At 36.5% G+C, this 14,624-nt stretch overlaps 1 protein-coding gene across 5 annotated transcripts in view; it reads right to left on the bottom strand.

Moving 5' to 3' along the window:
- The window catches only part of LCORL (ligand dependent nuclear receptor corepressor like), a 79,702-nt gene that overhangs the window by 47,613 nt on the left and 17,465 nt on the right, over positions 1-14,624 (bottom strand). For all 5 annotated transcript variants that reach the window (XM_066548575.1, XM_066548573.1, XM_066548574.1 and 2 more), the window contains exons 2-4: positions 8,153-8,218; positions 1,987-2,066; positions 1,632-1,761 (exon numbers count right to left, since the gene is read on the bottom strand). In XM_066548575.1, the coding sequence (XP_066404672.1) occupies positions 1,632-1,761; positions 1,987-2,066; positions 8,153-8,218 (276 nt within the window). The remainder of the gene's footprint in view (positions 1-1,631; positions 1,762-1,986; positions 2,067-8,152; positions 8,219-14,624) is intronic.

The following is a 14,624-nucleotide window of genomic DNA, read 5'->3' as shown; positions in this document are numbered from 1 at the left end:
ATACCTCATAAATTGGTTTCACATGCCCTTTACTAATTTTTTCCTTTTCACTTCCTGTAATTTGAACAACTTTAAAGACTTTGCTCAAACCTGAACTGAAGCAATATTCTTAGTAAATTCTTACCCAAGAATACAGAAGTACTTCAGAGAATCACAAAAACAACTGGAAGTTTCATTTTTCAATAGACAAAACCTCTTTAACCTAGCATTACTGATCTGACAGATCAAACCGAAAGAAAATGCTAAAAGCCAAATGCTCTTTGTGAGAAACTTCACTTAGAAGTCATTCACTCCACTAAGGTGAGGTCATGCCAAGTTTCACTTCTCCCATGGTAGAAGTTCCTCTCAAGGAGTATCAAAAGAGATCATCTGCAGCAGGAGCATAAAGCAGGCAAACACTGAATAACATTGTACACATCAAGACCAAGAAGAGATCTGACAACATAGAAATTTGAAGGAATTAAAATATCTGCCTAGGGAGATGCCACACAATTGGGCCTGTGATGAAAATATAATAAGACTTTAAGAAGTAACGAGGTGCCAACTTCATTGGACGTTTTATTTCAAATGGAAAATAGCTGGTTTGAAAGAAAGCCAAGAGTCCAAAGGATCCACTCAAAATGCTGTTGCACTCCATTTCAGTTCTTTAAAATGCAATAAAGCAAAACAGACTGAGTAGACAAGTCTGTACAGAAAAAGATTCTACATACCCCAGGTTCAAGGGTGTAATAATCTCTCCTGCTACAGCAAATTAAAAGGGAGAAAACTAACTTTGCTTTTTTCTCCCACTTCTGAAGAAGAGACAGTGTCTGACCCTAACTCTGTTAAAAGCAAGAGAGAGCTCTCACCCTAGCCATACTCAGCTATTCTGACACACACATACTAAACCCAAGAAAAATCTATGAATATTGTAGTTACTGCATTCACAGTAACTTCATTTACATTTCTTCATTCACAAGAACTTAAGGAAGAAAATGAGTACTTCTGCTTCTGTGGACAGTGAGTAAACCAACTAACATTCATGAACTAAGTTGATTTATCATTCGCTCATTTCATGTATTGCTCTAACTTGATAGAGCAAAGAATAAGAACAGTCACAGAATTAACGACCTACAAAATACTGCATTTTAAGAAGAAGTTTTAACCTCCAATTTGGATGTATTTGAAGCTTTCATGCAAGAATATCCCAAATTCCATTTTGCAATCTGTAAAGCACTTTCTCTTGCCTAAAATCTGTTTCCCACTGAAAACCAGAAGTGAGAATTTAGGAACAGAAAATGTTTAAATGCTTCGAATTCCAGAGAATGACACCTGAGGTTGGCATAAAAACAAAGTAGCAGCTCATGGTAAAAAGAAAAATCCAATACAATTTATGAACAGGGATTCAAAAGAATGACACATAATGCAAGAGGATGAAGAGGAACAGTAAGTAGGAAGGGTAGTACTTCATTTGGTGATTCACGTAAGAAAAAGATTGCGGGAAACCAAAGGAATAAAAAAGAGAAACAGCAGAAACATCTATTTCAGTAGATAAATAAAAAATTACTTAGGAAACAAAATTAACCCTGAATAAATTGATTCTTCTAGATTTTTTGTCCTATTTCATAATACAAAAGACATGCTTTTATTACCTTTCTTTCGAAAGAGTGCATTTAGATAGTTTTCTGCTTGGCATTCAATCTTATCAGTGTTGGACTGGCCCTGAGATGACAGTTCCTCTGTAGGCGTTGACTGTGAAGAACCGAAAACTGATGCACGATCCTAGAAAACATATCAAGGTTATAACATCTTTCAGAAGTTAGTCTGCTGGTAGTAAAATATACTATGAAATTACTGAGTTATTGAATGGAATAGAACCACTAAAATCAAACTACCTTGAGTCAAAATGCGGGATTAACTTATTTGCAAAATTCAATTCGCTCACTATCATACCAAAAAATTAGTGTTGGGGAGTAGAGTAATGTTTAATATAATGCTCATACTTACACTGGCTGTTTCTTTATGTAAATTACAAAAGGAACATTTCTCATCCATAGACCAGTCAGTTAGCTCTTCTGGCTCACAGTCTTAAAGGAAGAAAAGAAAGCTAGATGTTTTAAACAAGCAAAAATGGATTTTGAGAACAACACACACTTCCTAAAATTCTCTTAAATAAATTCTATTACTAATATGATATATATTTATTGGTACAGTGCATTCAGTCATATTTAATACTTCAGATATTTTCAAATTCTTGTCTGGCTTTTACAGCTCAACTTAAAAATAGCAGAGAGTGCTTTCTTTGGAAGAAAAGGTAAACTCGTGTCATTCAGTTTTATATCTGTCATAATTACTGGAGGCATCTGAATACTGCAAAGAAAGCTCTGAATTGTAGGCATCATTCTTTTTAACTGAAGTGTGCAAAAGTCTCACTTGAACACCTGTTTCCTGAACATGGGGAGCAAGATGTCAAGATGATGTCTTTTACCTTTACACCAGACTTCCTTACACTGCAGGCAGTACTTTTCATACAGTATCCTAGCTATGAGCAGCCTTTATTACAGCTGCAGTATTTTGGAAAGTGAATCCAAATATGATTAACTACAACACCAAGGCCTTGTCCATCCTGTTCATGTGCTTACAACCCAAACAACTTTTTAACTCCCATTATTAGTTACCAGGTATGTTTCCTCTTTTTCTCCATACCACCAAATTACAGTCAGTTCTGTTTAGGGAGGTTCTTGAGATTATCTGCTTTCAATAGCACATGACAGTAGCCTGATCTTGGCTGGCTGCCAATCTCCCAATCCACTGATGCTCTCAATTCACTGCCCCTCTTCAAGAGGGCAGGGATGAGGAAGTAACATGGTAGGGGAGAAAATTGGGGGATAAACTTGAGGGTCAAGATGAAGACAGGGAGATCACTTATCAATTACTGTAACAGGGAAGTCAGATTCAACTTGGAGAGAATCAATTTCATTTATAGCCAATAAAAACAGATTTGCATAATGAGAAAGGGAAAACACTAAACCACCTTACCACCCCTTCTTCCCAGGCTTCAGCTTCACTCCTTCATTCCTGACTCTTCTACCTCCTCCCCCATCCCAAAGAGTGCAAGGAGGATGGGAAACAGGCTGCTCTCAGTTCATAACAGTTCCTCTCTGCCACTTCTCTTTTTTTCCTGCTTCCAGCTTGGGGTGTCTCCCATGGGCTACAGGCCTTCACAAACTGCTCCAGTGTTCTTCCCACTACTGCAGCTCTTCTTGAACTGCTCTAGTACATGTCTTTTCCACAGGACACAGTCCTTCAGGAAAAGACCATTCCACAGACTCACAGCTCCTGCCAGAAAACCTGCTCCTGCATGGGCTCCTCTCTAGAGCTGCAGTTCCTGCCAGAGGCCTGCTCCAGCATGGCATCTCCACAGGCTGTAGCTTCCTTCAGGGCATCTCCACCTGCTCCAGTGGGTCCTTCAAGGGCTGCACTGTGGATATCTGTTCCAGCATGGTCCTCCATGGGCTGTAGGTTCTACATGCTTCACCCATGGTCTTCTCCAAGGGCTGCAGGGGAATCTCTGCTCCAGTGACTGGAGCACCTCTCCCCTCTTCCTTCTCTGACCTTGCTGTCTGCAGGGTTGTCTCCCACTGCCCACTGTCCTCCACCCTCTTCCCACAACTGCTGAGCTTTTACTTCTTCTCAAAGATATTATTAAAAAGGCAAAATAAGAATAAAATTACTTTGAAAAATAAAGGTCCTTCAGTTGAGCACAAACATAATGTAAGTAACTCATTATTACTTAAATCTAGTTTGCTCAGCTCTAAAATACTGATTTAGAACAGAATTCTGTATTATTGTATTATATGCTTTCAAGGATGCAAAAGAGCAATTTTTACAAGTTGGACAGCTGATGTTTAAAAACAGACATGGTATTTTTCTTGGCTGGACAGTAACAAGAGATAATGAGTCATTTTTGCTGAATTAATCTACCTGTCCCAGCCCATTAGAGCTATTCCTTTAGGAGGTCCACAGCATAAAAACAACACTATTCCCTCACAACAAGTTCATTGTTTTTCTCGCAACCATGAAAACTTTATTTATGAACCTTGAGATTCTACACCTAACTCTAGGACAGGCTTATACTTTCAGAGAAGTTCTCCTGCCTTGGAATCCTGAATTTCCACTGGTAAAAGTCAAACCAGAGAGCAATCCTTGTGTATTGCCAAAAAAGCAAACCTTGAGAAACATCAGCTCTACATAACACTAAACCCTTTATTTAAAGCAGTATAAATCATGTACAAGACTTATTAAGTCTGCCAGTGAGCTAAGCAAAAGTGATATCAGATATATAGAAGATATATCAAATGCCAGACAGTCTCAGGTCACCCCCACAGGAAACATCCTGATATCAGTATTAAGTTTTTAACTACAGATAGGCAGCCATACTCTCAGAAAAATCAGAGGCACAGACAGCACTTTAAGCTGAATAAACTTTCCTCCAGCTGCATTGAATTTAGGATGAGGATCATCTTCCCTCCCCATTTTATCTTGCTTGGGGTCAGATGATAAAAGACTTGCAGACGACCTATAATGCTTGCTAGCTCATGAGAAAAGTTGCTAAGACTGTGCAAACAGCATTTTAATATTAATCACAGTATAGATCATTACTTGAAACCAAAAACCTTTAGCACAGAGGTGTTAAACTTATTTTCATTTATTAAGAATAAATTGGTGAACTTTGACAAAAAATAATTTTTTTTTTCATTTCTTAAGAGGCTCACATCTTTGTTTCCCCAAACCACTTTTCCCAAAACAGTAATGCCAAATTAAGTAAATTAATTCAGACATCTGTAGTACTGAACAGATTCCATATTTATATTTTAAAATACAAAATAATTGTCTAGTAAATCTAAATACAAAATAAAATTTAAAAATTCATCAAAATAAAATTTAAAAATTCATCTCTTACTTACCAGTATTTTCTGATTATAATAATGACCCAAAAGATTTTCCAGCTATTTGAGACAATTTTGAACATATCATTGCCTTTCTTATTATACAGCACTACTGGTTCCTAATAAGTACATTAAAACAGCTGAAGTATTTATCCAGTCCTTCATATTTTTAATTACATAAAACCTCCAATTCTATTAGATTTGTGTTTCTAATAAAATTTTTCACTACTAGAAATACTCCAAAGGATAAAATCTTTCATCCTGTATAAAGACGATTTTGTCCTGGCAGAGAAAGAGCATTGAGAGCTGCTTTTTTCCAACAAGACAAAGCTTTTCCTCAGTGGTTAAGAGAATAGAACCCCAGCACATAATCCCCCCAAAAGAAAGTACACGCATACCACCTGATTAGAGGAGCAGCTTTTTAACAGTTTAGCTAGCTATCCATAAGTAGAATGTAAAGAATAACAATTTATAGGTGAATTTACTTAGCTGAAAATGGGTATGAGGAAAGGATTAGAAAGCCCTAGAGATTCAATGACATAAAGCCTCAGTTCAGAGCTTGACCCAAAGTCAGATGCCAGAATACAGAACTTGACCCCTCTGCAACAAGAAATTGCAGAATCCAAGCAGTCAGGAAGACAAACTGGTGCTGCATAATGGTGACAAGAACCACTTTAGCAATTACAAAGTAAATCCTACATATAAAAGAATTTCAAGACACAAAAAAATGTTTAAACAGTATTTTCTTGGAAAAGTGTAATAGTCTAGTAAAACTGAAGTGTACCTTTTAGCATTTAGATTTGCCATTGCAATTTATTATTCACTCAAGTAACTTAAGATAATACAATATTTTAATCTATAGATCAAATACTATTTCAAGAAAGAACTAAGGAGGAAATAGATCAATCATGTTACATTTATGCACATTATTCATCTTTTTCATGCCACAATAGATAAAGCCAACAACATAAGAGAATAAAATGCTATTGTATCTAAGCAGCATACATTTCAGCCAATTCTCACATATTTCTGCACAAGAAAGCTACATAATTTCTTGAGGTATGTTTGAGGAAACACACTCTTGCTGCTAATGAGCCATAATGCATGTTGACAGTATTAGTTTAGTGGTTATGATGAGGAAAATAAACAGCCTAAAAGATGCAGTAATTCAGGTACATTGCTTAGCGTGTGAAAACCTGAGTTCTAATTCTACCAGCCATATTTTTTAACTAAGGCAAATTATTTACTTTGTATCTTGGTTTCATTACCTGTGAAATGAAATGCGACACTTAGGACAGCGGAAAAATTTGTACAAATTTTACTTGAGAGTTCTGTATTAATCTTTAAAACAAAATTCAGACTTCAAATCAGAAATAGCCCTGCATACTATACTAAAGATAGACCTGACCTCTACTGTACCAGTATAAACCATTTCACATGGCATTACTGAAGTTACACATACTATATCTATAAAAATGAACCAAAAATAAGAGTAAGGTAAGATGGGCCTTCCAACCTACCAGCAGTTCTGGAGCAGTTGGCTCCAGAACTAAAATCAATTTTACAGATGCCTCAGACATGGAAATAGGCTTTAATTGTTGAAGAACTCTTGCACATTACTGACAAAAATTTTCAGAAATTAAAAAAACAACTGAGATGCTGCATTTTAGATAAACACAAATTTAATTTTCAAGACAAAGTCACAAGGGCATCAAATAGCAAAGATTTACAAGCAATCGAAATATCAGATTTTAAATGGTAAGTAATCTTCAACAGCATGAGGCAAATAAGTTCAAACTTTACCCCTAAGACAGCTCAAATACATGCACACATGAACTCTAAAGGAGCAATATAAACTTTGCAGTGTATTGTATCATGCCCTTTAACTGTAGCTTAGGCTTTGGCCACTACCAAAGTCTGCCTTCTTACCCCCAAAAAAAAGTAAAAAAAAAGCAAATCCTTTCACGCAAAAAACAAAGCAATAACTACTAATCACTGTAAAGCCCAATACATACAAATATTGGAATTACAACTAAAAAAAAAAAAACAAAAGAGATACTGCACACTTATAACAATATCCTGTTTCCTTTTCAAATGTGCTTATCACAGCAGTTGAAAATACTAGTCATGTAAACAAGCTTTAATCTAACTGTACATGTTTCTTAAGTGTTTTTATATCTTATTAGTGGCATGCCTAGCTTGAGAAAGGAAAAAATAATATTCTAAAAGCATCAGCAAAGTAGTATTCCAAGTTCCCCCCCCTTCCCCACAAAAATACTGTGTTATGCATATGATACAGGCCAAGGAACTTGCACATTATGAAGGGGACAAAACCATAACCAAATTAAAGCAATTGTTCCAAAAGTATTCTAAGCAGTACATGCCAGTTTGCCTCATGTGCTAGCACTAAGTAAGTGACATGCTTTACAAATTACACTATCAGACAATGAATTATGAAGAAATGAGATGGAACATTTTTACAGTTTCATAACAGAAGTAACATTTCTTTAAGTCATAAAATGAACTTGCCAAAACAATTCTTTCAATACTTCAAAGCAAATTTTTGCTCTATAGTCCCCAAGTTGTGAAAGATAAATCATTCCACACTTAACTAAGGACTTATGTGTTATTGACAGCTCTTCCAGCAAAACTAAACCCATTTGGACTAATGCTGGGTTTTACAAGGCTGATGGAAAAGGTGTTTATATACATATATGCTTGAACATACTATGACTTTATATACATATACATAAAGTACTATAAAAACTAAAAGTTTGGTGTACATATAATAAAGATGTAAAAAAATATGATTATATAAAAAGCATAAACTTTCTTGGCCACTACAAGACCAAACTAGCATCCATTACCTTCCTTTTACCAATTAATGTCAATGGGAAGCTGAGCAGCTTGTCTGCCCTTTCTAATGGATATTCAGAAAAAAAGAAGAAGATGCAGCATTCCAGAAGAGTAAGTCTTTTTCATGAGAGCTTTGCAGAAAAGCTTAGCTAATGCAAATTCCCCTGTATGGGAACAAAACCTATGTATCACTCTCCCTAGTGTTTTGCTTAGGCACAGTATTGACAAGAAAATTAATAAATGAACATTGGAAAGAAAAGCACTGGAAGATTTCCTTTTTCAAATTCAAGATATATGCTTGAAACTACTTTTAGCTAGAAGAAAAAACAGTAAGTTAAAGTCATTGCACTAAAAGCTGGCTCATTTACCTTCAAATAAACTGAGGTCTCTTCGTAGCCTTGGTCCATAAAGCCCTTCTAAAATACTTTCAAAACCTGGAGACAAAAGAAACATTTAAAACAGTAAATCAAAAGTTTCTTAAAAGAAAGCAAATTTTAGAAAACTGGCAACAAGTATCCTCAAATTATAAGAGCAATTCCAAAAATTGTTACATTTATCAAACAAATATTTACTCCTTCCACTATAGTACTACTCAATAGCATTAGAAGATAAAAATAAGACAAGGCAACTGCCATCTGCCCACAGTCAGCCTATTAAGCCATGCCCCAACAACCTCATTAGACTTAAAATAACTACCATAGAATCCTAAAGGTGGTAGGATTAGCCTCATAGCTCTAAGCAACTGAAGGAGTTTCTCTCTTAGCCTGAGAATCAGTCATGTACAGAGAGAGGAAAAAATGAAAAGAAGAAAAAATGAAAAGAAAAAAAAATGAAAACTTTACAGATCAGAAACTTCTCATGATCTCCTGAAACTTCATAATCTGAGCAGGCTAATATTACAACAAATAGAAAAAAAAGCAAGCTTCTTTTGCTTCTGATACCTTGACATTGCTCTCTAGTCCTCTGTATCTGCACAAAAACGTTTTAAAATGGAGGATTAGATAAATCCAATTATTTTACAGATTTACCAGCTAGTCTGTTTAGGTATTTGGTAAAAATTAAATACTTCAGTAAGGATGATGAGACACAGAGCAAATCAGATGATTGATAAATAAATAATGTTTGAAACCCCAAACCCACAAAAAAGTGCATGACAACTGATGAAATATGGTGACAATTTAGAGCATCAATAAAAAAGAAGTTTTGTTCAATGCTGAAACAGTTTCCAAATGCCCCCCTTTCTCCTTCCAAATAATAAGCTTATTTGAAAATAAGAGGATAATTCAAAGCAGCATTTGAAGGTTCTCATTCTTTACACTAAAGGCCTGCCCGTAGCTATTTTGCTAGACCAGAACTTTGCAAGACTATTTTATCATCACACTACGTAAAAGATACCAAAATCTTCAGGAAACAACTTCTATCAACAAAGAACATTCAGAATCGCAAAATTTGTTCATCATGTGATGTCTTTTAAGACAACACAACATCCTGTTCCCTCCCCAAAAGTTATATTTACTTTTTGGCTTAGATTGTATGTACACTAGTATAAAGAAGAATAAATATGTACCATATTTGAAGCAGACAAGGGAAGCTATCTTAACACTTAGGAGCTGTACAGTTTGACAAGTCAGATTTTGTTAAAATTTCCATTGCAAAGTAACTTTAATATACAGACTATACTGTGAATCAATTATAACCTCTACAAATCTGATATTTGAGCTATAAATGGATTTATATATTGAACTATATGGATTTCATTTTCCACTTTTCTTTGTACTAAATATAGTACCACAAGACAACACAAATTAAATGACAAAGCTACTGTCCTCTAACAAATACATTTACACACATCTTTTAAACAGCCTACAAGAACTAGAACGCAATAAGTCCAAAGTCCAGGCACACACTAAAATTTACCTTAAAGCATCATCCAGCAACTCTTACATTCAATGTAATATATATTCACATCATATCAGCACTGCATAAATTCCCTGTTCTTTTGGCTTCAAAGGGTTATGGACAAAAAAGGCAAGAGAGATGAAGCCTTAAGTTAAGATAGCAATCCTCCAAACACAAGAGAGTGGAAATACAAACCACACCATGTGTATTGCCATTCATGTTACACACTGTAAGCCATTTTAGGTCAGCAGCTAGCTACATTCTGCCAAGTTACTGTCCCTGGGTAAAGAAATGAATGAAGCAGCACTTGGAGACAACCCTGCCTATTTCAAAAGGGCAAACAGCAACTCCTATTTTTCAGGACTTCATCAGTCAAACAACAGGAAGCTTGTTTACCATCCCAGTCAGCACCCAAAACCTCTTGGTCTTTGGATACCTACCACCCTTCCCACCCTGTGCAGGGTGGTACTTGTTTCTGCCTTTACTTTTGTCCTTACCTGCCTGCCCTACTACCTGCTCCTGCCTATGGAAAACCACGAGCGCAGAAACCCAGCTCTGTAAACAGCAGTTTGTTAATGAAAAATGCAACCTTCAAACAGACTTCCATACAGCTTGTATTTAAGATGGCAATTAGCACACTGTGGGAGTTGTTGTTTTTTTTTTATTTTCTTACTCTGAGGAAAAGATAAACCAGACTGCTTCTTTGCTAATTCACCCAACTTAACTCCATCCTACCCATCCAAAGGGCTCTTCTTGTCCTGAAATATTACAGAAGTTCTGCAAGGAACCACAAAAGACTTATCCTGCCCAATCATTTGTTTCTTCACCTCTGGACACTGGATGACTTCATTTAAAAGAACACTTACTTGTACAACCTAAAAAGATCAAGAGAATATTTTTCCAGACCTTAGGCTAAAATTTTCCCAGAAAGCACCTGTGTTACTTCCATGCTCCAGGAAGTACAATTGCCTTTCAGCAGAATTGATACAATTTTAGTTTAACCTAAACAAGAAGATGTATCTTAGTTTCTAGTACTGACGAACTAGTGCTGGCACCTTTTCCTAAAATGTAACCATTGGACACAAGCAGTTCAACAAATCTTTGTTTTTCTTCTTGAGTCAGTATGCTTAAGCAAACAGTAGTAGCAGCTTTGGAACCCTCCAGAACCTGAAGAGCCCACAGAAACTGGTCTGAAATACACTTTGCTTATATTTTTTATGATTCACTAATGGAAAAAAATTGCTTCAAAAAAGTTTTACAGAATTTGCTGTCTCTTGGTGTTTGATTGCCTATTTGATTCCAAACCTGGTCTTTCAAAACTGTTACTTGAGATCTGACACCTTCTAGCTCCAAACTGAAAAGCAACACTTGGCTCTAGTAACTTGCAATACCCCGAACCATCAAACTCCCTCTGCCTCTAATAAATTTACTGTATCTTCATGTAGAAAGAATCAGCTTTCTTTATTGTCTGACACCTTTTAAAATCCAAGATAGGTTCCTCCAACAGTCTTCATAAGCAGAAATTTGTGATAGAGTGAGTCTCTTAACCCAGTTACAAGCTTCCACAGTTTGTACTTCTGAATAAAGCTGTGAACAGGGTTTTTTCCCCTGTATTAACTCTCCCGCCCACCTTTCCCCCACCACGGATGCTGCTTTCCTCACTCGGGGCTGGGATGGGGCAGGAACTCCCATGAGGAGGGAGGCTGAAGCTGTGACCCCCAGCAACAGGAAGGGGGCTCTCTTTTTGCACCAGTACCTATTTGGGTACAGAAAAGGCAAACAGCCCAGGAACAAGCTCTATCAGGTCTGGCATATGGATCACAGCAAAGGCCACCAAAAGGAAGCAATAGGTGACAGTAACTGCAGGCTCCCATGAGGCTTCTGCCCAGCAGCTAGACTGGCTGTCACAGAATTCAGCTCTGGCCTCTGGTCCACACCCAGAATGTTACAGAGAAACTCTTATGACTTATCTGGCTGTTGAAAATATCATCTGTTACCCATCTACCTGGCCACCATGATACTGCCAGAAGTGATCTTCAGCAGACCAGAGCTAACCATGGGAGCACAGGGGCAATGCTGAACAACACCAGGTGTCAATGGAATAAATAACAGAGCCCAGGTGTTGATCCAAGGTGAAGGCTTTTCTAGGGTAAAGAAACATCCTCTGGGATCAACAGGTGTCTACATGGCTGCAGGCAGGACTTCAGCTCTTATGACATTAGGATCCTTTAAGAAACAGAGTGCTGGAGAAAGACATGATCTATTTGATAATACAAATCAACACTGCCAATAGGCTTTGCCACAGCCTGCAGCTGTGGAAGCAATGGATAGTCTGTGCTGCACTAAGCCTAGAGCAAATCACGAGGTGAAGATTTACAGAAATTTTAAAGCAAAGTCGGTCTAAGTTAATTTTGGACAGATATAGTAATTGAACAGTTATACAATACAAATTGAGGTTGGACAGGTTAGCTATACATTGGCTATTGTTATTCCAAAAGCTATTTATCTCCATAATTTCTGAGAGAAAACTTTAGTTACTTTAGCCTTGGAGTTGAATTCAACAGCCATCTCCTCCTTTCCTCCCCACAGCTTCAAAGTGAATGGAGACTGCAAGCATGTTTTTAAAAAAATTGAATGACTCAGACTATGTGTTAGAAAAATAGCCAAAAAAAGAATAAATATCATGTAATAAATAGAAGCTAACATTTGACTACCACTTTGAAATTAACCACTTGGTGGGTCTGAAGATAGAAGTAGTATTTACTCTACACTTGGGAAGGGGAACAGAATATATGCACACGTTCTATTAAAAAGTTTTTGATAGGTTTGGTGCACTCCACATCACACAAATTTCTTGATTCCCCTAACCTTGTATATGGCCATATTAACTCCTAAATTTGTATGTTCTTTTCAAATGAAAGTTCATTTCATAAAAGCAGATATATTTCCTTTCCCCTTTGACTTTTTGTTTCTTTACTAGTTTTACTTCTTTACATTCTTTTTTCTCTTCCCCTTTCCATGTTTCTGTTTAAGAAGTAAAATTAGGGCTTTAGCGACAAGGCTTTTTTTTAAGCCTGTATTTGGGACATCTTACTAAAATGTAATTGTTTTTAGTTAAAATTTTAACAAAGCATTTTTATTTGTTCTTTTACTCAGGACTAGAACACAATAATACTAAATCTCAGGAGGTGCCAACCAAAACTTGTACAAACTATAATAGTGACACTAATGACCTCAGAGTGGGCTACCTAAAAAAACCTTTTGCTTGTACTTGCTCTCCCCTCCTCTGATCTGCTGCAGCTTTTCCAGTTTAGGAAAGTATAAGCCTTTTATCAGTTCATCTGCTTAAAGATAAAAGTGCAAATACTTCTAAGCAAATTCACTTCTGGTTTGATATTTTTCTAAGCCATAAAGACTGTTTTATTCATATCTCTGGATGCATACAAGAAACAGTAGATTAATGCTCCTTACAGAGATAGAAAAAATTTACGTGAAAGAGGGAGATGCTTATCAAGATTGCTCATCTGATTCATAGTTACTGCTGCACTTTTCATCTGATGTGAAAGGCTGCCCCTTAGATGAGATCCTATTGTCCTCACTATGTTGGTCTATGTGTTAAGGAATTTGGAAGATTTTGGGTGCATGGAAAATTAAGTTCTGCTTCCTCCCTTCTTTTCCAGCATATCATCAGCTAGGCACAGGGTGAGCCTGCTGCACACTGCTTTGAAGGACAGGGCATGCATGCGTATTTTTACTCCAATGAAATGAGACTTTCAGCTTTAAGCACTATGGCCTCTGGAGGCCCTGTAGGAAAAAAAGAACCTTGAGGCTCTGTAAAACACAATTTTGTTAACCCACTCAAGAAAGTCAGCAGCAGTGTATGTTGAAATCTTCACAACTTGTGTGCCTAAAAGTTTACTTGCATCACCCTTCACTTTGTGGCTTACTACACCAAGAATCACATCTGAATTATGGTAGTTCAAGTTGTTTTACTGAAGTCCAAAACACTTGTTATTTAACTTCTCACATAAAATTAGGCCTCACCCCTGTTAAGTAAAAAACATCAGTGAGGAAGATTCATGTATCCTCCTTATTTACTGAATTTAATATTCTCAGCAGAGAAAACAATTAAAAGTTGAAGAAAAAAAATTGCACATTTTAAGCAGTGTGGAGTTTAGCCCATTAATGTTGCTTTTAAAATCAAAACTCATGTGAAAGTAGGTTCAGAAATGCTGATTTCAATTCTTAAAGGTTGCAGAATTTAATAAATGGTCTTTAAAATGTAATTAGGAAAATCCAAAGAATAAGATTACATTTAATGAGATTGAGCACTGTACTGCCACACACAGCATTACAATTAAACTACCTTCTTTTATATTTTGGTGTGGGAACAGCTACTGTTACTTTACCCAGTTGTTAAAGGGACTTGATAACTCATGAGTTCAGTTTCTGTTTCTGCATTTGCCTCTAGACACTTATCTAGTTGACATATGAATTCTAATCCCATTCTGAAGTCATACAACCTATATTTTGAGCTGGTATTTCTTGATCTATGAGGACTATTACATAATTTGTATGAGGAATCTCAGAATCTAAAATCACATTGGAAAGAAATTATGGACAAGTGAGGACTGAAAGACAGATCCTGCACACTGGTTTGTGTCCCAACCAACAAGCCAATCTCCTCTATTACCTGTCCCCTCCACCCCACACACTTTAATTTCAGTACCAGTAGCTTCATGCCAAGGTATAACACACAAACACAAAGTTCTGAGCAAAAACTCACTGACATGACTGACATTACCATGAGAAAAATAAATTTGATTTCCCCCCCTCTATCCTTGTAACTTTGCCCTGTTTCATGCACCTGAAAAGTGATTCCTTTTGAAAACAGTATGTAATTCAAAATACTACATCTACATAAAAAACTTCACTTCTTCT

Source organism: Molothrus aeneus, chromosome 4, assembly GCF_037042795.1.
Source record: "Molothrus aeneus isolate 106 chromosome 4, BPBGC_Maene_1.0, whole genome shotgun sequence".
NCBI lineage: Eukaryota > Metazoa > Chordata > Aves > Passeriformes > Icteridae > Molothrus > Molothrus aeneus.
The sequence above is the reverse complement of the archived record's forward strand: the minus strand, read 5'-3'. Positions and strand labels throughout refer to the sequence as shown.